The sequence below is a fragment of the Eumetopias jubatus genome, unplaced genomic scaffold, assembly GCF_037043125.1.
Source record: "Eumetopias jubatus isolate StellerSeaLion01/CBP00866 unplaced genomic scaffold, mEumJub1_p1.0 scaffold_2, whole genome shotgun sequence".
In the NCBI taxonomy this organism is placed as follows: Eukaryota; Metazoa; Chordata; class Mammalia; order Carnivora; family Otariidae; genus Eumetopias; species Eumetopias jubatus.
In genome coordinates this window covers 161,993,446-162,015,608 of record NW_028274808.1, presented here as the reverse complement: position 1 = coordinate 162,015,608, position 22,163 = coordinate 161,993,446, and the positions used below count along the sequence as shown (strand labels likewise).

Sequence of the window (22,163 nt, the reverse complement as noted above, 5' to 3'; positions counted from 1 at the left end):
GGTAGGAGATGTATTTCCCTTTTATATTTGGGGCAGTGAAATATTAATGACGGCAGATGCCCCATAACATGTCATTTTCTTACAGAGGTGCAGTCCTGCTGGGCTTGGCGAGCGGATTGATGCTCTCGGCGTCTTCATGGTTTCCCAGTTCCAGTTTAATCTGGTGGGTTACAGGTACGTGGGGTTTGCCTGTAGAAGTGCCCGCAATTCTGCTCTGGTTGACCGCTTCCTTGCAGGCATGCTCGCCTGGAGTGGAAGCCGACGGCCAAGGCGGCCATACCGATCTGTGCTGTTGCCAGGTTGGCTGCTGTAAGCAGCTGCAGCCACTGGAACCCGGATATCACCAAGGGTGCCAGTGCCTGCCGGCTCCAGGTTCCTGCTTCCTCCTGCTTCATTGCCTCTCTCCTCCTGTAGCTGCGTACTGCTCCCTGACGACGCCTCCATACCCTCCCCCATCTCCCGGACAAGCCATGTGTGTCAGTAACAGTGTTCCCGCAGGGCTGAGGAGATGGAGGTCAGGCACCACCACGTTGCCAGACATCTTGCCCTCTCCAAGCTTCCCTTCTTCTCTGGTATTAAGGAACACCCTCCTTGGCGTCTCACCCCTCAACCCAGCTTTGGGGTCCACCTTTGCTCATTCAAAGGCTGGGATCCTCTCCTCCCAGTCACACCCGTTAGGATTACAGGATATTGATGGAGGCCATCATATTTTAGGAGCAACTACTTATTTTTATGACTATATTTTATTACTATGACTGAATTGTGCCACTCTTCTGCCTTCCCCTTAAAAGGCGGAAATGGTTGGAGTCAGTTTTAGTGTTAAATAAAAAACTCCCCACTCCGTGACAGAGCAAACAGCGTAATTGGTTTCTGTGAGGAGAGATGCCCCATACATGTTCATTAGCCAGGTGATCCAGAGTGTTGCCCTGGATGCCCTGTGAGGGTTCGAGACTGTGTAGCCATAATAGAAGGTGCGGGTTGACTAGCATAGTAAGTACATTTCTTTACACCCTGAGTACCATCACTCTTGCGTGGAGATACACGTGTAATCCACATAGATGGCTCAATTAATGAGCTTAGCCAGGTCCTCGTCCTCCTGGAGCTGCGTGAGCAAACCCCTGCAGTCATGGTGACCTGTTTTTACTTGTGTGCGTATTTTCTGATAGGCATCCTATGCGGGGTCTGTGGAAGTTTGTATGACTAGCATACAGAAGGAACCTTTCTTCTCATCAGAGATGTGCTAAGAAGATTCCTCAAGAAAAGGGCTTTTGTAAATGCCGAATTTGCAGTGAGCAAAAATAGCTTCTTAATCTGTACACCATTGGGGAAAGGGACATGAAGTACATTGGAAGTTTCTTCAGCATGGATAGCATGCCTTTTCTCATGGGATATAAGCAACATGCTTCCTGGGCAGGGAATTGGCAGCTTCACCTTAAACATGGGAAAACCGAGGTCCCCAGAAACATAAACTGTTAGTTAAAGGACAGAAAATCTGGGACCCTCTAGTAGTATGCTGATACTTATTTCCCCCGATAAGTAAAGTCAGACCTAATCTAGTTTTGCTGTCTCTCTGAAGTATTAAATAGTAGTTTAAAAAGACCCCGGGGGCAAGCGGGTTTGAGGTTTCTAATGGGCTCTTTGCAGTGAAGAGGAAAGCAGGGCCACAAATCATGGGCTTCAGCTCCGTCTCTGTTCACCTGAAATAAGTTGGAGCTCACACAATTACCTAGAAATGGTGCCCCCTTTTCACTGTGTCCCATCTCTGGAAACTGTCTCATAGAGCAGAGTATAGAAAAATAAACCTTATTTTCTTTTTATTGTACAGTTAAAATTTGCAATCCCAGTGGATCTTAGCATGAAATAAATCATGGCAATGACCAATAGAATTTCACAAATGCAAAGATACAGGAGCTTTAAATCTTGGTGGCAATTAAATTATTAAAATCAAAGTTCTATTAAGAGAAAAAACAGGTGTACCAAACACATGGAGAGGAGCCCGGTGTACTATACAGTGGTCCTATGATTTTATTGTATGAAAAATTTGATCTATTGAAAACTAACATGTTAGTTATTATAAATATTATTGGAATATTCAGTTACCATTCTGCTTGGTGTCTTAGATATAAAGATTTGGAGGAGATTACTTGGAAGGACTCGGTTTCAAACACAAAACAGCTAAGATATAGAGTTAAGTGAAAGAGGCAGAGTGATTAACAGTGTATGTCATATGCCATCACTGGTATGAAAAAGGGACGGAAATGCCCACACATGCATAGATTTCTTTCTATGCATCATACGATCTCTGGAAATAAGCGGAAGGCAAAGTGCTAACAATGGTTGCCTCCATTGGGGGAATTAATGGGTGACGGGCCAGAAAGACTCCGTTTCACCTTTCTGAATTTTGGATTTTGAATTTATAAGCTATTTAAAAATACAAGTGTAGTGGATGTAAAAATAGGCAGCTCATTTAAAAATGGAAATTAAAAATAAAAGCGGTAACAGTCAAGGGAATTTGAAAAGATGTTTTCTTTCCCTCCGGGTAATTCTTTGTAGTAAGACAAAAACAACAAAGTCATTTGAATGTCTTTCGTTTAGAATATCAACTCAGGACTCATTCTTTTTTTTTAAAAAAAAACAGCCTTTGTAAGCTGGTACCAGGAAAAATTCACACTAATCATGAGAAAAGTGAAACTCCCCAAATATGATACTATTTTCCTCATTAATTTGGTAAAGATTTTTAGAAAGAAATAATTTTGGCAGCGTTCAAAAGGTGAGACTTTGGGCAAAGTTTCTGGAGGAAATGAAGATTGATACAACCTCTTACAAAAGCAGTTGACCATAAGTAATGACTCTTTAAAGCGCTTTTACTGGGGTGCCTGGGTGTCTCAGTCGTTAAGCATCTGCCTTCTGTTCAGGTCATGATCCCAGGGTCCTGGGACCGAGCCCCGCATCGGGCTCCCTGCTCTGCGGGAAGCCTGCTTCTCCCTCTCCCACTCCCCCTGCTTGTGTTCCCTCTCTCGCTGTCTCTCTCTGTCAAATAAATAAATAAAATCTTTAAAAATAAATAAATAAAATGCTTTTACCTCTTGACATGGTACTTGTACTTTTAAATCTCTTTTTAAAGGATTATTTTAAGGAAATGATCAAAGATGCAGTAAGAGATTAGTTGACAAAGAAAGCCGTTCCTCACAGTGTTGGAAGCTTCGTAAATGGCCAACAGTAGGAAAATGGTGGCTTGTCTTGTGGTGTATTTATCCGTAGTATAGTATATATACATAAAAATGTTTTTGAAAAAAACCAATGCTATGAGGAAATGTTCTTGGATATAATGTCACATAAAAAGAAGAACATAATCCTCAATATGTGGTATGATTCCATTCGTGTAAAAATACTTTTTTATATACATAGAACAAGACTTAAGGGAAAAATACATATGAGTATTGGCTGTGATCAGCTTGGTCTTAGGCGATCCTTAACTGCTTTAAAGTTTTGTAGCTTTGGGGTGCCTGGGTGGCTCATTCGTTAAGCGTCTGCCTTCTGCCTCAGGTCATGATCCCAGAGTCCTGGGATCGAGCCCCGCATCGGGCTCCCTGCTCGGCGGGAGCCCTGCTTCTCCCTCTCCCACTCCCCCTGCTTGTGTTCCCTCTCTCTGTCAAATAAATAAATAAAAATCTTTTAAAAAAAAGTTACGAATTTTTAAAAATTTCTACAGCAAAGAGTCATTACATTTGTTCATTTCAAAATGAAATAATTTTTTCATTATTAAAATAACTATTGTCAGATCTAAGTATTGTCAGGTCTTACTGTGGAGTTAACCTCTGTGGGTCGTAAAGGGCTCTGGAATCTGGTTCTCGCGTTCATCCGCGTGATGTTCTTTTTGGAAGTGGGGGCAGGGAGGGGTAGGCAGTCCCACCTCATTGCCCTATGGTGGTACAAATGGAACTCTTTGATGGATGAGAACCAGGGCGGGCTGGCTGGAACCACTTCCTGCTCCCCACTCCTTTTCTGGAGTTCTTGTCCCAGCAGTGAGGAACCTTCTGGAGATACCCTGGAAGGGTGGGTCACAATTATACAACACCAACTGAACTGTCTGTAAAATGTCACATTTGACAGAAAGGTGTTACCCTGATGGATCCCAAATGGGGCGCCGTAAGACCCTGATATGCTGTCTCAGAACTGATCTCACAGGAACTGGGAGAAATGCTGTGCTCTCAGGTTGGGCTCAGCAAACTAGCAGACATTCACCAAGTGCCTGCTGTGGACCGGGCAGATGGCATAGCCCTCAACACCGACTAGGCTGCTGGGTCGTGAATGAACCGCCTGCAGAACTGCTAATGCCGTGACCCACTCCTCCTCTCTCAGTCACGTCTTCTCTGAGGGACGTGTGCTTGGGAAAGCCCACTTTGATATTGCAGGACAAGGGGCGGCATTTAGGTGGATGGAAAGTCCTTTAGAAAGTTCTTTAAACAAAACGGTCCTAGAAACCATGCTGACTCTCCATGTTTCCTAATGTCTTGGATCTGGCTAGTTATTTTTTTAAACAGTTACTTTTTTTTTTTTTTTAAGAGTTTATTTATTAGAGAGAGAGAGATCAGAGCGAGAGTGAGAGAGCACAAGCAGGGCCAAGGGCAGAGGGAGAAGCAGATTCCCCGCTGAGCAGGGAGCCCAACACGGAGCTCGACCCCAGGACCCTGGGATCATGACCTGGGCCGAAGGCAGACGCTTAACCGCTGAGCCACCCAGGCGCCCCTGGATCTGGCTGTTTAAATTAAATGGACAGATTTTTGGTATTACAGAAAATTTCAGGTTTTTTCAGTTTTGTTTTGTTTTGTTTTTCTATTAGGATCTTAACACAACCTAAAAATGCCCTTTTTTCTCTCCCTGCCCTTCCTGAATAAATAGCTCTGGACTGAGAATTACTAGACTCACATTCTGCCTCCAGGTTTGCAAGTAACTAGCCGTGTGACCTTGAGCGAATCACGTTAACCACGCTAGACCTCAGTTGCTCATCAGTCTGGAGATTGGACCAGTATGACCTCGAGGTCCCTTCCGGCTCTGAACTTCTCTATATGAGCCTCTTTCTTCTATTAGCCTATTATTTCTTTTCTGTTCTTTTTTTTTTTTTAAGAAAATGGAAGAGATTCTTCTGCCTTTTTGTCTGATTCTTTCTCTTTTTCTCTCTGTCACAAACAGGAGCAGCTTCGGCTGCGGGCCTCCTGTACCTGCCCACATGGGCAGCTGCTGTCTCTGGCTGTGTGCTCGCCCTCTTCACAGCGTCCATGTGGCCTCAAGTGCTTGGACACCTTCTTAGCTCAGGGTCGGGCCCTGGGAAAGCCATGACCATTGCCATGATATTTTATCTTCTAGAGATATTTTTCTGTGCATGGTGCACGGCTTTTAAATTTGTCCCAGGAGGTGTCTATGCTAGAGAGAGATCTGATGTGCTTTTGGGTGAGTATATTTGAAAGGTTTGGATTAAAGTAACTACTTGAAAATACCCTTCAGGCAGACTAGGATTTAGCACTTTACGTGACTGGTGGAGCTAAATAGGATGATCTTATTATTTTTTTTTTTTAATCAAAATAGACTCTTGATAAAAGTAAAACAAAAATTACTACTTAAAAGATTTCTTAATTCATCAGTGAGTTTCAGTAATATTTATTACTGCAAAGGCTTTTTAAGTAAATTAGTTGTGGGGGAGAAAAAAACAAGTTTAATCCATAGTAGAGTATAAAGAAATACTATGTAACAGTTGTATTAGAGGCTATGTTAGGAAAAGGTATGATCATGGTGCTCATGTTGCGATTTCAGTGTTGGCTCGTAAATATAAAAAGGAATTGTGATTTTTTTTTTCCCACATCTTAATGTATGATTTTTATTTACCATATTTTTGCCAATAAAATATATTTTACATATATGAATCTTAGTCTAAATGATAAAGTCCCAAGTCACAGAATAGATATTTTCTATTTCAGTGGTTGTAAACTACGTACCAAAGTGAAAATTTCATAAACTTAGCTCAGTTGAATATTTCAAAAATTGCCTTCTGTCAAGGATGAAATTATCGATGAATACAGGCATATGCAAATCAAATGTCGCCTGTCATTTTAGTTTGAGTAAAACATGTCAAGCGCTTCCAGGATAAACATTGTGAAAACTTGAGGAGACAGAACATGTCTGTAGGGGATTCAGTCCTTGTTTGTTCACAAATGCATTTTTCCATTTGTGCATTAAATTATTGGGCACCTGTATGTCCCAGGCACCGTGCCAGGTGCTGGGGATCGAAGGGACATAAAGTCTCTGCCCATCCGGAGCATCAGCATAGCGGGCACAACACCATCCATAAAAGTAGACAAATACTTATGGAATTATAGTTGGGGTGAGTGCTGCACAGAGGTCTAGAATTCCACCTGTAGTTCGCCCCTTGGGCCCTTGGTATTTTTCCAGCAACTGTACATCTTCACATAAACTTCTCTACTCCCTGAGCTAGGCATCTGTCAGGAAAGGCTGATTTGGAAGATAGATTTTTTTTTAATTATATGAAATGTTTAAAAACAACTGAGAATTTGCTATTTCTGGTAGACACCCATGCTCTCATGCACTTAGAGACATATAGTGCTGCTTTTCCTCGTCAATAATCTTGGCTTTGCAAACTGTGTATTTCTTCTGGTTTCTTTCAGGTGTGTGTACTCTGTCCTGCTCTATCTTCTTGTCCAATGCCCTGCTTTTTTCTTACTCCAGCTTGCTTAGGGGTCTGCCATGTGGAGAAAACGAACAACAGTAAGAGCCATTCTAAGCATAAGTTTGTTTCTTCAGAATGTTATGAATGATGTGCTTTTTGAGGTTTTTTTTCTCTCACTATGGGACTGCAGAAAGGGCTTTATTACAGTTGCATAAAAAGAACTTTTTTTTTTTTTTAGTAAGAGTGACATTGATAAGGCCACAAAAACTAGGGCAAATTGGTAATGTTCAGCATAGCTTTTAATACAATTGAAGAGAATCTGTAGTAAATCAGACACCAGTAACACATTTATTATCAAGCTTACTCCTACTATTTCCTAAGAATTGCATATAATTTTTTTTGTTTTTGCTAGCCTTCCACCTAAGCTTAACTTCTACTTGACATTTCCTAATTTAGATATTGTTCAATCATACCTCTGTTTCCATTCTCATTGTATAGGACTTGAGAAGGATGTAAACTTTACATATAAGTTACATTGTAATGCATGCACACCAAGCTCGGCCTTATTGGCTCCGTGTGAGCTGTAGTATGCGTCCTCTGTTGAGGACCCACACCCCAGGCGAGAATTACTGTCACAAACACTGCTGGATTAAGAATCTACGTTACTTCCTCCTGTGCTCCTCAACCTGGTGCATTTGAAGTCTTTTCAGTGCAGAAAACTCAGTCCCCAAAGCAGGGACTCAAAAGGCTCCTTTCTCTTGTACTCCACCCTCCTCTGCAAAATCACCAGCAAAGCACACTGTTACCAACCTAACAACAAGGAAACACTCAGGAAATGAAAAGACATTCCTCATAGAGAAAAGGCTGGAGTCTTCTCATTTAAAGCAGGGTTCCTAGAAACCTAGCTGATTTCTTAGAATCAATCCCAATTATCAAAACACCACTAGAGTAATTGCTTAGGTACTGAGATAAATTAACTCAATCGCTGAATTTTCAGGGTATGTCCATTTAAATGAAAGCTAGGCTCCTGGAATTTACCATGGGGAGGATTTTTGGATTAAAATGTAATATGTTCTTGCTTTCTCTTTTAACAGGGACAGTGATGCTAATTATTGGCCTGAATATGCTATTTGGTCCTAAGAAAAGCCTTGATTTTCTTCAAACAAAAAATAGTCCTAAAGCACTTTTCAGAAAGAGTGAAAAATACATGAAACTTTGTAAGTTTTGCTTTCTTTTTTTAAAGTACTTAATTATAATAAAATTTCAAACATATATGAAATTAAAAAGTATAGTGAATCCTCATGTACCCTTCACCGAGTTCCAACGATTATTAACATTTTGCCAGTGTTGATAACAGCTGTCTTCCTTACTGGTTTTGGTGAAGTACTTTGAAGCAAATCTCTGACAGCCTCTCATTTCAACCACAAATGCTCTGTATTAGTTTTGTTTCACTTCTCATGTAGATAAGATTATTTAACAGGTAGAATTTCCAAAATGCTTTGTTCTTATTAGAACTATTTCTATTTCAGACTATTTCATTTCTTGTTCTCCTTTTTGGGGAGCTTAAATATGTTAACATTCAGAATATTGATGAACTAGAAATTCACAAGTGAAGTGAGTTTACTATTCAATCTGACTAATTTCACTCACAAGTGAAGTGAGTTTACTATTCAATCTGACTATTCAGTCTGACTGGATTAAATAAAAATGTTTATTGAAAGGATAACATTTGCAGATAGTGTATTAGGATACAGTGCCACTCCATAACTACAGAGCATTATGTAGGATACAAAGACGTGTAAAAACAGGTCTCCATCATCTGTGACTTGGTATTTTTATAAAGAAGACAAAATATTATAGTGTAAAGAGAAAACAGTTAAGCTAAATAAAATTGTAATATATTTCTAAAAGAGATGTCACAAAGCAGTGAGACCATTATGTAAACACCTTTATATATGTTCCATCGTAATTTGAAAAGATTATATTACAATTTGGGGGACATTTTTAAAATTTAGAGTTTTGTTTTGCGTGTTCTTATGTTTTAGTTATATCTCTTAAAACTAAGACCTGGTAGGTTTTGTTTGTTTTTTAATCCTGACAGTCTTTGTCTCTATTGTTGCCGTTGTTGTTAATAGCCGTAGTAGAATTAAGAACCAGAATTCTCTAGTTCACTCATCAGATTGAGGCATTTGGAACATTTACTTACAAAGTTGTTTAGACATTTCTGTGTAATTTTTTTAAAAACAGACTTTATTTCTTCGAGCCACTTTTGGTTTGAGCAGAAAGTACAGAGATTCCCCACATACCCACTGACCCCACATACACACGGCCTCCCCCACTATCAGTACCCCCCACCAGAGTTTCTTATTACGTTTATTATCATAATTATTTTTTAAAGATTTATTTACTTATTTATTTAGAGAGAGCATGAGCGGGAGGGACAGTGGGAGAGGGAGAGACTCTCAAGCAGACTCCAAACCCTGGCAACTACTGATCTTTCTACGGCCTCAATTGTTTTGCCTGTTCTCGACCTTCAGTCTTGTCTTTCAGCTTGAACATGTAATCTAGTTTTGTTGTGATTTCTCATGCATTATTATTTATTTCTGTCATTTCTGCTTTTGCTTCTTCTACCTTCTCTAGGCATATTTCTCCCTCTTTTTCTCCTTGCTTTCTTTTGCATTGATTGGGTTTTCTTTCTTCTTTTTTTCTTATCCTCTCCTTTATACTCCTCTTCCTAGTTTGGAAATTATACTTTCAATTTCTATTCTTTTAGTAGTTGGATTTTTTTTTTTTTTCCTTCTCTCAGCACATTGAAGATACTCTTCTGTTATCTGGTTTCCGTTCTTGCTGTTGAGAAGTCAGCGGTCAGCGTAATCTCTGCTCCCTTGGAGATCATGTGCCTTTTTTCTCTGGCAGCTCTCACGACTTCTCTTTGTTTCGGTGTTCTGGAGTTTCACTGTGGTATATCTGGATGTGACTCCCACCCCACCCCTGCCCCTTCCATCTTCCCCCCCGATCTTGCTCGTTAGTGTTTGGGCTTTCTGAATCTAGAGAATCGTGTCTTTTATCACCGCTGGAAAATTCTCAGTTTTATTTCTGCAAATATTGCCGCTTTTCCATTCTTTCTCTTCTTCCTTTCTGACTCCAGTTAGATTGTGTTGGATCTTCTTAATATCTTCTCCATGTCCCCTAACCACTTTCAGAGTATCTACTTTTGTTTTTAAGCTGTCCCTTGCACTAATTCTCTATTCAGCTTTGTCTACTGCTACCTTTCTTGTCCACTGAGTTTCTAATTTCAATTATTTATGTTTATTATATAATTTTATTTCTAGAAGTCTATTTTATTTCTTCACACATTTTCCCAGTCATTAATTTAATCTATTTCTTAGTCATCCTGTTGAATACCCTCTTTTATTTTTTGACATGTTAAGCATGCTTATTTTGTATTCTGATTCTAAAAGCTGCAATATCGGGGCACCTGGGTGGCTCAGTCGGTTAAGCGTCTGCCTTCGGCTCAGGTCATGACCCCGGGGTCCTGGGATCAAACCCCGCATCGGGCTCCCTGCTCAGCGGGAAGCCTGTTTCTCCCTCTCCCACTCCCCCTGCTTGTGTTCCCTCTCTTGCTGTGTTTCTTTCTGTCAAATAAATGAATAAAATCTTTAAAAGCTGCAATATCTGAAGTATTTGTGAGTTTGATTCTACAGGGTTTTTTTTCCCTGCTGGTTTCTGCTCATGGAGACTTGTTTTCTTGCATATTATTTCTTGAATATATTTATGGTTCTTGGAACACTTTCAGGGAAGATCCCTTAAAACCTGAGTTGCAGGGGTGCCTGGGTGGCTCAGTCAGTTAAGCGTCTGCCTTCGGCTCAGGTCACCATCTCAGGGTCCTGGGATCAAGCCCCTCATTGGGCTCCCTGCTCAGCAGTGAGTGTACTTCTCCCTCTTCGTCTCCCTCTGTGATCTCTCTTGATCTTGCTCTCTCTCAAATAAATAAATAAAATCTTTAAAAGAACCAGACAAACCTGAGTTGCAAGTATGGGTAATGCATACATATCACACATGAAAATTAGCCCAGGAATTAGACTTCTCCTTTGCACAAAATCCTTGACTAATAGATTTAATAATTTCATAAAATTATTATTTTTCAGTCAAGTATAATTAACATACAGTGTTATATTAGTTTCAGGTTTACAGTATAATGATTCAGCAGCTCTATCCATTACTCAGCGCTCAACACAAGAGTATTCTTAATTCCCATCACCTATTTCACCCATCCCCCACCCACCTCCCCTCTGGTAACCAGCAGTTTGTTCTCTAGAGTTAGTCTGTTTTTTTGTTTGTCTCTTTTTTCTGTGTTCATTTGTTTTGTTAAATTCCACATATGAGTGAAATCATATAGTATTTGTCTTTCTCTGGCTGACTTACTTCACTTAGCATTATTCCCTCTACATCCATCCATGTCATTGGACATGGCAAGATTTCATTCTTTTTTATGGCTCAGTAATATTCCATTGTGAATATATAAACCACATCTTCTTTATCCATTCACCTCTGCAAGCCGGTGCAGCCACTATGGAAAACAAAAAACTAAAACTAGAACTACCATGTGATCCAGTAATTCCTCTTCTGGGTATTTACCCAAAGAAAATGAAAACATGAATTTGAAAAGATCTGTGCACCCCTATGTTTGTTACAGCATTATTTGCAAAAAAATATATATTTTTTAAAGATTTTATTTATTTATTTGACAGAGAGAGAGAGAGAGCGAGAGAGGGAACACAGGCAGGGGGAGTGGGAGAGGGAGAAGCAGGCTTCCCGCGGAGCAGGGAGCCCGATGCGGGGCTCGATCCCAGGACCCTGGGATCATGACCTGAGCTGAAGGCAGACGCTTAACGACTGAGCCACCCAGGCACCCCCCCAAAAAAATATTTTTAAAAAGACAAACTTAGTTTCTTTTAAACAATTATTTCTTCTTTCTGTTTAGTTTTGTGGCTGCTTGTTGGTATGGGGCTATTGGGATTAGGAATACGGCATAAAACCTATGAGAGGAAATTGGGCAAAGGGGTAAGTAATGAAAACTTTTGATATAGAATTTTATATGGTATGTATGCATATGCATCTATTTGCACACTTTTCATTATGTTTGAACTGTAGATCTGCATCATGACTTCAGGGCCCTGTAAACCATCTCTTGAAGCCTTAGGCCATAGGTTGATAACATGAAAGAATTATTTCATGAAGTTGGGTTCTTGGGATAGACCCCTTTATTAAAGGCAAGATGCTCATAATTTTATTGTATGAAGTTATATTTTCCATTTCATGATTTAACATATCTAAACTATGAAATAAAGAACCATTTTATAATGGGCTTTTTTGTACTGTTTGGCAGATACTGCTGAAGGCAACAATACAAAAGTCTGATTTACAAACGATCTTACAGATAATTCTTGAATTTGAAGATTTTGGGTAGCTTGTGTATTGATGGGTCATGGAAGTTTTCCTGTCTTCCTTTTCTCTCTTGCTGTCTACAGTTTGAAATGTTTTACTGTCCCTTTCTCTTCTAGGTAGATGGGCAGAAGAAAGAGTAGGTTGCAGCGTTGTGCTTTCTCTCTGCTCTGGTGAAGTTTGATGTGATTCATAATGCAGTTAGAGTTACAGTTTTGGCTAAAGCAGAATTTGAGGGCTAACTTTGAATTTTAGTATTCTGTATTACCAGGCAGATTTTTTTTCATATAAATAAAAAGCTATACTGAGGACAGAGACCATGCTTCTCTTACTTACCTTTGTAGTTCCAGCATCTCACAAAGCGTTTGGCATATATTCAGAACTCAGTAGCAGTTTCTTTTTTTTCTTTTTTTTGTAACTATTCCTTAATAAGTAAATAATTCACTATATGGTCTCTCTTTTTTGTCCTTTAATTGTTAGTTGTTGTTATTGCAACATAACGTCGGTCAGAAGAAGACACCTAATGTCAGCCAGGGACTCTTTTCAAAAGGAGTCATTGCAGTTGGATTTAATACCTGTTTTTTAAATTAATTCATTCATTTGATAAATGCTTACTGAATGTGTCTTGTGTGCCTAGTTCCAGGGGTATAAAGGTAAACAAGTTGGACAAGACCCCTGCCCTCATGGAGTTTACATTCTAGTAGGGGAGAAAGATGGTAGTCAGAGGAACAAATAAAACCATTACTTTAGATCAGGCTGCTCAGAAGCAAATAGGGTTATGAAGTAAGTAGAGAGTAACGGGGTCTGGATGGTTAGAGAAGGCTGCTCTGAGGACGTGATGAGATTTGAGTCGAGACTTGAAAGCTGAAATGAAGCCAGTTACAGAGCTAGGGGTAGAGGATTCGGGCAGAGGGCACGTGTGTACAGGGCTGAGGGGGAATGACTGTGTTGTGTTTGAGGCCCACCAGGGTGGCCGGTGTAGCTGAAATTTGGTGAGTAAGGGGAAGAGTGGTAGAAGATGCGGACGGAGAGGCTGGGGAAGGTCCTATCATAGAGGGCCTCACAGAGCACAGTGAGGCATCCTCATTTGATTTTTCTTGCAGTGGAAGCCGCTGGAGTATTTCCAGCAGGAGCATGAAGAAACATGACATATATATCAGTTTGGCTGCTCTGTCAAGGATGGATTGTAGAGTAGAAGTAGGGAGAGAATTAAAAGCCTTTTTCAGTTGTCCAGGAGAAAGACCGTGGACGTTTGGATGGGTGCGGTAGGTAGTGGAGTTGGAGAGAAGTGGATAGACTTAGAATATATAGTTGACCCTTGAACAACATGAATTTGAACAGCGCCAATAGACTTACGTGCAGATTTTTTTCAATAAGTATGTCGGAACATTTTTTGGAGATTTGCGACAGTTTGAAAAAACTTGCAGGCAAACCGTACTACCTAGAAATAGTGAAAATTTCAGAAAAAGGTATGTTGTGAATGCATAAAATATATGTAGATACTAATCTATTTTGTCATTTACTAATAAAGTATACACAAATTTATTATAAAAAGTTAAAATGTATCAAAACTTGCACACACAAACCCAGACTGTACATGGCACCATTGGTAGGGGAGAGAAATGTAAATAAACATAAAGATGCAGTATTAAATCATAACTGCATAGAATGAAGTGTGGTACATACTGTACTACTGTAATTATTTCCTAGTCACCTCCTGTGGCTATCTCAGTGAGCTCAAGTGTTGTCTCAGTTTCAAATGCTGTGTGATGCTAATCCCCAGGTGAGCAGTTTGTCTCTCTAGTAAAGTTCTTATTACGGTAAAAAGTGATCTCTTGGGGCACCTCCATGGCTCAGGCAGTTAAGCGTCTGACTCTAGATTTCAGCTCAGGTCATGATCTTGGGGTCATGGGATCGAGCCCTGTGTCGGGCTTAGCTCAGAGTCGGCTTGTTCCTCTCCCTCTGCTCCTCCCCCTACTCTGTCTCTCTCTCTTTCTTGCTCTCTTAAATAAATAAATAAATAAATAAATAAATAAATAAATAAATAAATATATTTAAAAAGGTGATCTCTCTTGTGGTTCTCATGTGTTTTTGACTGTAAATAATACCATAGACCTTGAATAACACCATGGGACCCATACAAAGCACCACTAGTGATGCTAGAAGGGCTCCCAATGAGCAGGGAACAATCATGACAAGAAAAAGTTGAATTGCCCGATATGCTCTTAGATTGGGGCCTGCAGCCTCATTCACCAGCATCTTGAAAGAAATGAAGCCAGTGTAAGGACCACTGTAAAAAAAGAAAAGGGAATTCGTGAAGCTGTGGCCGCAGCCACACCTGCAGGCACGAAAACCTTGTACCTTTTGCAAAATACCTTTTTATATCATATTGAAAAGGCAACTTTTGTGTGGGTGCAGGATTGCTGTAAGAAAGGCAGACCTATAGACTGACATGACTTGAGAAAAAGTGAAATCGTTATATAACAACAGAGCAAAACGAAGGTGAAAGATCTAAAGCTGGAGAACTTAATTTTAGAAAGGTTTGGCTTAAAAAAATGTCAAGATAACAGGAGGAGCAGCTTCTGCCCACCAGGGGGCAGCAGACGAGTTCCCAGACACCATTAAGGAAGTCACGGAGGAGAAAGGTTATCTGCCTGAACAGGTTTTTAATGCAGGTGAAAGAACCGTATTGTGGAAAAAAAAAAATGCCACAAAGGACATCTATTAGTATGAAAAAGAAGCGAGCACCAGGATTTAAGACAGGAAGGGATGCGCTAACTCCACTGCTTTGTGCAAATGCAGCTGGGCTTATGATGAGGACTCTCTTTATCTATAAAGCTGCTCACCCTGAGCCTTGAAGGGAAAAGATAAACACCAGCTACCAGTCTTTTGATTGTACAGCAAGGAGGCCTGGGCAATGAGAACCCTTTTTCTGGATTGGTTCCATCGATGCTTTGTCCCTGAAGTCAGAAAGTACCTTGCCAGTAAGGATGGCCTTTTATAGTTCTTTTGATAGGAGACAATGCCCTGGCCACCCAGGACCCCATGAGTTCAGCACGGAAGACATCAAAGTGGTCTGTTTGCAACCCACCCCCCCCACCCCCGCCCCACATCTCTGATTCTAGATCAGGGAGTCACATCGCCCTTTCACGCCCATTACCCACAATACTCTATGAAGGAATTGTCAGTGCTATGGAGGAGAACCCTGTCAGATACGACATCATGGAAGTCTGGAAGGATTACAGCACTGAAGATGCGATTGCTTAGCAAAAGCCATGAAATTCATCAAGCTCAAGACAATACGTTCCTGCTGGAGAAAACTGTGTCCAGATGCTGTACATGACTTCACAGGATTTATGACAGAGCCAATCAAGGGAATCATGAAAGGGATTGTGGGTAATGGCAAAAATGGTGGAGACTGAAGGGTTTTAAGGTATGAGTCTTGGAGAAATTCAAGAGCTAATAGACAGCACAGCGGAGGAATGAACGGGAGACGACCGGATGGAGATGAGTGCTTCTGCACCAGTGCCAGGCGGTGAGAAAGACACAGAAGAAGCAGTGCCAGAAAACAGACTGATGTGAGACAGTCCGGCAGAAGGGGGCTGATTATGCAAGACTGCTTTTGATCTCTTTTACGACACGGACCCTCCTATGACAAGGGCACTGACCCTAAAGCAAACGGTGGAAGAAGGACTGGGCCATATAGAAACATTTTTGGTGAAATGGAAAAGCAAGAAAGTCAGACAAAAATGACAGTATATATCCAGAAAGTCACACTGCGTGGGCCTATCTCTCCTTTACCTCTTCCACCTCTGGCACCCCCGAGACAGCAAGACCAACCCTTCTCTTCCTCCTCATATTCAGTCTACTCGATGTGAAAACAATGAGGATGAAGACCTTTATGATGATCCACTTCCTCTTCATGAATTGTAAAATAACCATCATGCCGTACACTTAATAAATCTATCTGGTGTGTATGTGTGTGTGTGTTGGTGTGAAAATCTATTACCTATATGACAAGAACTGTACGAGACGTTTGGGGTCATCATCGGCGTTGTCACCTAATATTCATCACATAGAACAGCGTGTGCAAGACTCATGTGGAAGTGGACAGCCTGTCCTTATGTAGGCATCAGGTGAGTGTATTTAATGTAAAATTAATAACATCTTCATTTTCTTACTGTTTTATAACTCTTACTTTCAAAGAATTATATTACTGTACAGTATGCCTCTCTCTCTCTCATAATTGGAGAAACTGTATCAGTCTATCATTACAGGGAAGTTTTTTTTTTAAGTGTAATAGTGTTTCCAATACTGCATTATAATTATGACTGTAATACTGTAAGCCATAAAAATTTTATAACGATTCATTCATCAGTGTATAGGCTGGGGTACCATGAAGCAATCATATCGATTAAACTAGGTTACCATAAAACAAACATATTGCTGCTTCTTCATTATCAATGCATGAATTGTTATAGCTGCAAGTAAATATGAAGTTCTTTTTCACATTATCTTTTCATGTTCGATGTCTGCTGTTAGTACTACACGTAACATCTACAGAGATGTAGGTACTGATGCACGATTCGTATTGTAAACAGATGATGTAAACTTCCAGTATCAACTAGAGTACAGGACTGTAAATGTGTTTTCCCTTCCTTATGATGTTCTTAACACTTTCTTTTTTCTAGCTTACTTCATTGTAAGAAGACGGTATATAATATAATGTACAAAATATGTGTTAATCACCTGTTATGTTATTGGTAAGGCTTCCAATCAACAGTAGGCTATTAGTAATTAAGGTTTTGGGAACTCAAAAGTTAGACATGGATTTCCAACTGTGTAGGGGGACAGCGTCCCTAACTCCCATGTTGTTCCAAAGTCAATGGTATTCTGAAAGTGGAGTTGATAGGATTTGCTGATGGATTCGATGTTGATGTTGCTGGACAGGGAGAAGGAAGGAAATCAAGAATGACTTTTATGCCTTTGGCTTGAGCACCTGGATCGAGGGTGGTGGCATTTATTGACAGGGGAAGAATAGAGAATAACAGGTTTTGGAGTGATGAAATCCAGAGTTAATTATAGTTGTAGAGTTATGTGAAAAGGGATAGCTTGATGAATATAATCATGCCTCTTGAAATCCCTTGTTGATGGTTCCATTCTCTTTATATGATATTCACTCAACTGAATAATCTTTCCTGTATAAGGATGAAAGGTCCAGCTTACCGGGCTGGTTAGCACACTGAGCTGTTTATGTTATGTAGTGGCCCTCCGTTACAAAGAGGTTGCTACTTATCTTTCTCCCAGTCTGAACTTGTATGGTCCACTTTAAGTTGCTTTTCCAGTTGTGGTGGTGGATTTGTTCTGATCTAGCCATACTCTTTCTCAGGATCCCTGTTATAGATCAGTTAGGTAGTCATTTGAGATGGATGGTTAGGGTTGGGCAGTGATTGTCTGACTGAGCCCATGGACCCAAAAGATGAAGTCTCAGAGGGGGCTGTGCTCCTGAGAGTTGGCCTTGCCCGGACGGTAGGGGAGTAACGACATGTATAACTCAGAGCCAGCAGACTGCTTTATAGATCTGTTGAAGGACTCTGTGTATCCCTCTGTGGTCTCATTCCTCTCCTGCGCAAGGGTGCCTCTATCCAGAATATGGTGCTTATCATTTTCATACATTTCTTTATCTTATTACTACCTACGATATAGCCCCAGAGGATACTGTTTTTCCATGTTTTTGACTTCACCTAAATGACATCTGACATATACATTTTGCAACTTACTTTTTAAAATTTAAGATCACTTTCATAAGATTCATCCATATGGAAATATACAGCCTTAGCTCATTTATTAGGGCTGTGTAATATTCCATTTTATGTATGTGACACCACTTATTCATCCATTTTCCCTATTTTCCTATTGAAGCGACAGCCAGGTTGCTTCTAATTTTTTTGCTATTATAAACAATGCTCGTTATAAATGCTCACTTTCCAAATATTCCTCCTAACTTCCAAGCTTAAGCTAGAAGTTCACAGAAGATTTATTATTATCTAGCAAAGAGCTCCTTATTTTTATGAAGTAAATGTGGGCAAATTTATCAAGAAAATTCTTCTGCTGAAATACAAATTTTGGTAGAGATGTGGAGAAAACTGCCATTGTTCACAGTCATCTTAAATTACCCTTAAAACTATTCCTCAGGCACCAGCCACAGAGGTGTCTGCCGCCATCTGGCCTTTTAGGTTTGGCTACGACAATGAAGGATGGTCCAGTCTAGAAAGATCGGCTCAAGTACTCAATCAAACAGGTAAGCCTTTTACTGGAATTAGTTCCAGGTTTTGAGAAACTACTATTGTTATTTTTATTTTGAACAAGATCATAAGTAATAGGAGGAGGGTTTGCTGGGTCATAAACTAATCTCTTCAAAAGGCTTTACTCGGGTAGGCAGCTGCAGAAGGATTCAGTTTCTATAACTGAGAGCAGTTAATTCAGTTGATTCTGAACAAAGCCTCATACTGAGTATATGCAGGGAGTTCTTGTCATGCCTCTGCTCTTAGAGATACTCCTGCTGGTGGCTTCGGTGGCTTGGGGACCCACTGTTGGGGATCAGAAAGCAGTTGGGGTAAAAGGCAGAATGGGTCAGAGTGATGCTCATTTGTGAAGCAGATTGCTCTGAAGAGCCTAAGGGCCAGTTTTTAAGTTTCTGGGCCCTGGGGTGTTCATCTTTGTATGAAGCATCCTTTCAAAGATGTGGGTATTTGGTTCTTAGATCAACTTTGTGGAGTGTGGAGCAAGATATGGAAAGAGCTAAACTGTTCTGGTTAATCCTAATGATAACCATGTCTCCTGAGAAATTGCTGGGGGTCTGTATGGTTCTGATGCCACTGAGAAATTTCCATGGCTCTTCATCCTGATTATAGGCCTCTGAGGCACCTCTGGCCAGGGTCTGACAAAACCAGGACACTTCTGTGCCAGTACCATGGAGGTGTTTTCCCAGGAGTAGAAATGCTCTTGCATACCACTCTATTATTTCTGACCATCAGTTGGGTATTTGAGAAAGGCATTATGCTTATTTGAAATTTTGGGAAAGATGTTAAAAATATTTGAAAATTTAGAAATTATGCTTTTATCCTTTCCTGCATTTCTTCAAGGTGTCCCATGTTTTAATTACATTCTAAACATGGGAAAACTCCTTTTATAGCTCAGGTTTGATCGGCTTCATTTTAGTGGACTCATTAGAAATTTCTTTGTTTTTCTGATTTATGAGGAAAGGCGAAGGGTTTAAGAATAAAGTTTTGCTAATTGTTTTTGCACAGCTGTGGTTACTCACTGTGTGCATTTTTTTTTTCCTGAATAGGTGCAGATTTCATAACAATTTTGGAGAGTGATGCCTCTAAGCCCTATATTGGGAACAATGATTTAACCATGTGGTTAGGGGAGAAGTTGGGTTTCTATACCGACTTTGGCCCAAGCACGAGGGATCACACTTGGGGGTGAGTGTACCTTGGGAACATAGCCCCAAAGACCAGGCAGCATGGGCTTTGAGTGGAAAGTTGATGTTGTCATACCTTAGTCCTATGAGTATGTCCCAGGGTGTTTCCAGGGGGGGATGAGGAAGTGTGAAAATGTGCATACTCCATGATTGTTTGAAAGGTGTCCCTGTTGCTGGGTATTTTCTGTTCTTCAACATTATAAACTCTTCAGTGTAGGAGCTGAGGTTACAGCACTAAGCATGTCTGACCTGATGCTGTGTGCATGGGGCTTACATCCTTGTGTGAAGAAACAGAAAATAACCATGCACACACGGAGATAAATAAGAATTGGAGGTGGTGGTAAGCGCTATGTAGAAGAGGAAAGTGACTGGGGACGAGGGACAGGGGGATGGTCAGGAAGGTCTCTGGGAAGATCTCATGATGAGAGGGACCCACGGTCTAGCCTTGGGAAGAGGAGGGAACTGCCAGTGTAAAGACTCGAGGCAGGATCAGGCTTGGTGGGCCTGAATGTGGGGACCGAGGGGGAAGCGGGTAAGAAATGAGGTCAAGGGCGGGCCCCTGATCTTAGAGAGCCACACAGTCCATGCTGAGGCCTGAGTAATTCAGTTTTGATGGGAAACCATTGGCTGGTTTTTAGATGGGAGCCATCCGGTCTGATTTACACTTTATTTATTTGTTTGTTTGACAGAGAGAGTGAGAGAGCACAAGCAGGGAGAGAAGTAGGAGAGGGAGAAGCAGGCTCCCTGCCAAGCAGGGATGCAGGGCTTGATCCCAGGACCCTGGGACCATGACCCAAGCAGAAGACAGATGCTCAACCATCGGAGCCACCGGGGCACCCCTGAGTTACATTTTCAAAAGATCATTCTGGCTGCTCCTAGAACAGCTTATTGGGGACAAGGATAGGAGTGAGCGGGGAGACGGGTGATGAGGTAGATGCCCCAGTGCAGGTGAGGTATGGCAGTGGGAGCCGTGGACACGGAGAGAAGGGGGCACTTTCAGGAACTGCTTTGGAACAGAGCTGACAGGACTTACTGATGGTTTAGGTGTCGGGGGCCGGGAAGGGACAAGGGCAGCATCGACGTTTTTTACCTGAATACCTGATAGAGATGATGCTGTTTAATGGGATGGGACCGACAAGGCAGAGCAGCTGGATTGTGCTAAATTTGAGACGCCTCTGGATTTAGTTAAGCGACGTCCAGTAGAAGGTTGTGTGAAGCCTGGAGGGCCAAGTGGGACGGAACAAGCTGGACATGTATGTGGATTCAGGTAGCATCACCGTAGGGATGCTCCCGCTGGAGGGACTCCCTCTGGGGCCAGGGAGAGAGTGCGTGCAGCTGGGGAAGAGAGCTGGCTGAGGTCTGAGCTCTGCTCATCCTTTTCAGATGTAGCTCTTGGCCTTGGAGTAAGGTAGGACATGTTTTCATATCTTTATCAGACAGTTCGTAATTGCTCGTTTTGTGAATTGTTACTCCCTGTCCTTGTTGGCAAGATAACATTTCCAACATTTTGAAATGGGCTGATTGATGTTAGAATTGTTTATGCAAATATGTTGCCAGAGTAACGATGCAAGGAAAATGGATTTTGTGTATTACTAATTCTGCCCTATTTGTGTCTCCATAGCATTTATTAAAACAGAGTTGATGGCGCTGTGCCTAGCGACACAGCGAGACATGCTAAATAGCAGAGATTTATTGCCCTCTCAAGCCGACTGCGCATTAGTGCCCTGAATGGCCCGCAGTGGTTTGCTTGGAGTGCGACACATCCCTTTTTAACACCTGTGTTTAGTCCTGTCTCCATGATATGGTGGGACCAACGGTGATGCACGTGTTTCTTTTCATTCCAATGCAGGATTATGGTTCTGTCACGATACCCAATTGTAAAATCAGAGCATCACCTCCTTCCGTCACCAGAGGGCGAGATTGCACCAGCCATCACACTGACCGTTAACATCTCGGACAAACTGGTGGATTTTGTGGTGACACACTTTGGGAATCATGAGTGCGTTTCTTTGGTCCTTCTAGTAGTACCCGAATGCCAAGAAATATGATTAATACATTACTTTGATTTCCATGCCTTGACCTTTTTTTTTTTCCTCCCAAAGTATTTTTCCTTATGTAGCTGGTTTTAAGAATGAGGCATGGAAACCTTTGAGCAGGCGGTCCTTAGTGATGGTGCAGGGCAGCAACGAGGGCCGTGTGAGCCAGCAGGGGCTGAGCAGGTGCTGTGCTAAGTGCATTATTGCACACAGTTAGGACCATTATAGCCCCGTTTTACAGATAAAGACTGTAGACTGAGAGAGGGTAGATGACTTGTCGGACAGGGTCATGCAGTGAGGCATTAGGCAGACCCAGCTCCGAGATAGGCTCATACCTGGGACCACATGCTAAACCAGACTACAGAAGAAGGAAATTTCCTTTTCCTACAGGATTATTACTGTTGGGATTCGAGGGTACTAAACGATATTCCCTTTGCCCTTGTGTTTTCACAGTCCACTGAAGGGTAGACAGGGGAATCTGGCAGGGAGATCAAAATATCTCTTAATTCTGATA

The 22,163-nt window shown here is 41.3% G+C and overlaps 1 protein-coding gene across 1 annotated transcript in view; it reads left to right on the top strand.

Annotated features, from left to right (window-relative positions):
- The window catches only part of CWH43 (cell wall biogenesis 43 C-terminal homolog), a 49,512-nt gene that overhangs the window by 8,250 nt on the left and 19,099 nt on the right, over positions 1-22,163 (top strand). Inside the window, exons 6-12 of the mRNA XM_028100738.2 lie at positions 86-174; positions 5,194-5,451; positions 7,777-7,899; positions 11,667-11,746; positions 18,323-18,428; positions 19,479-19,614; positions 21,463-21,612. Of these exons, the coding sequence (XP_027956539.1) occupies positions 86-174; positions 5,194-5,451; positions 7,777-7,899; positions 11,667-11,746; positions 18,323-18,428; positions 19,479-19,614; positions 21,463-21,612 (942 nt within the window). The remainder of the gene's footprint in view (positions 1-85; positions 175-5,193; positions 5,452-7,776; positions 7,900-11,666; positions 11,747-18,322; positions 18,429-19,478; positions 19,615-21,462; positions 21,613-22,163) is intronic.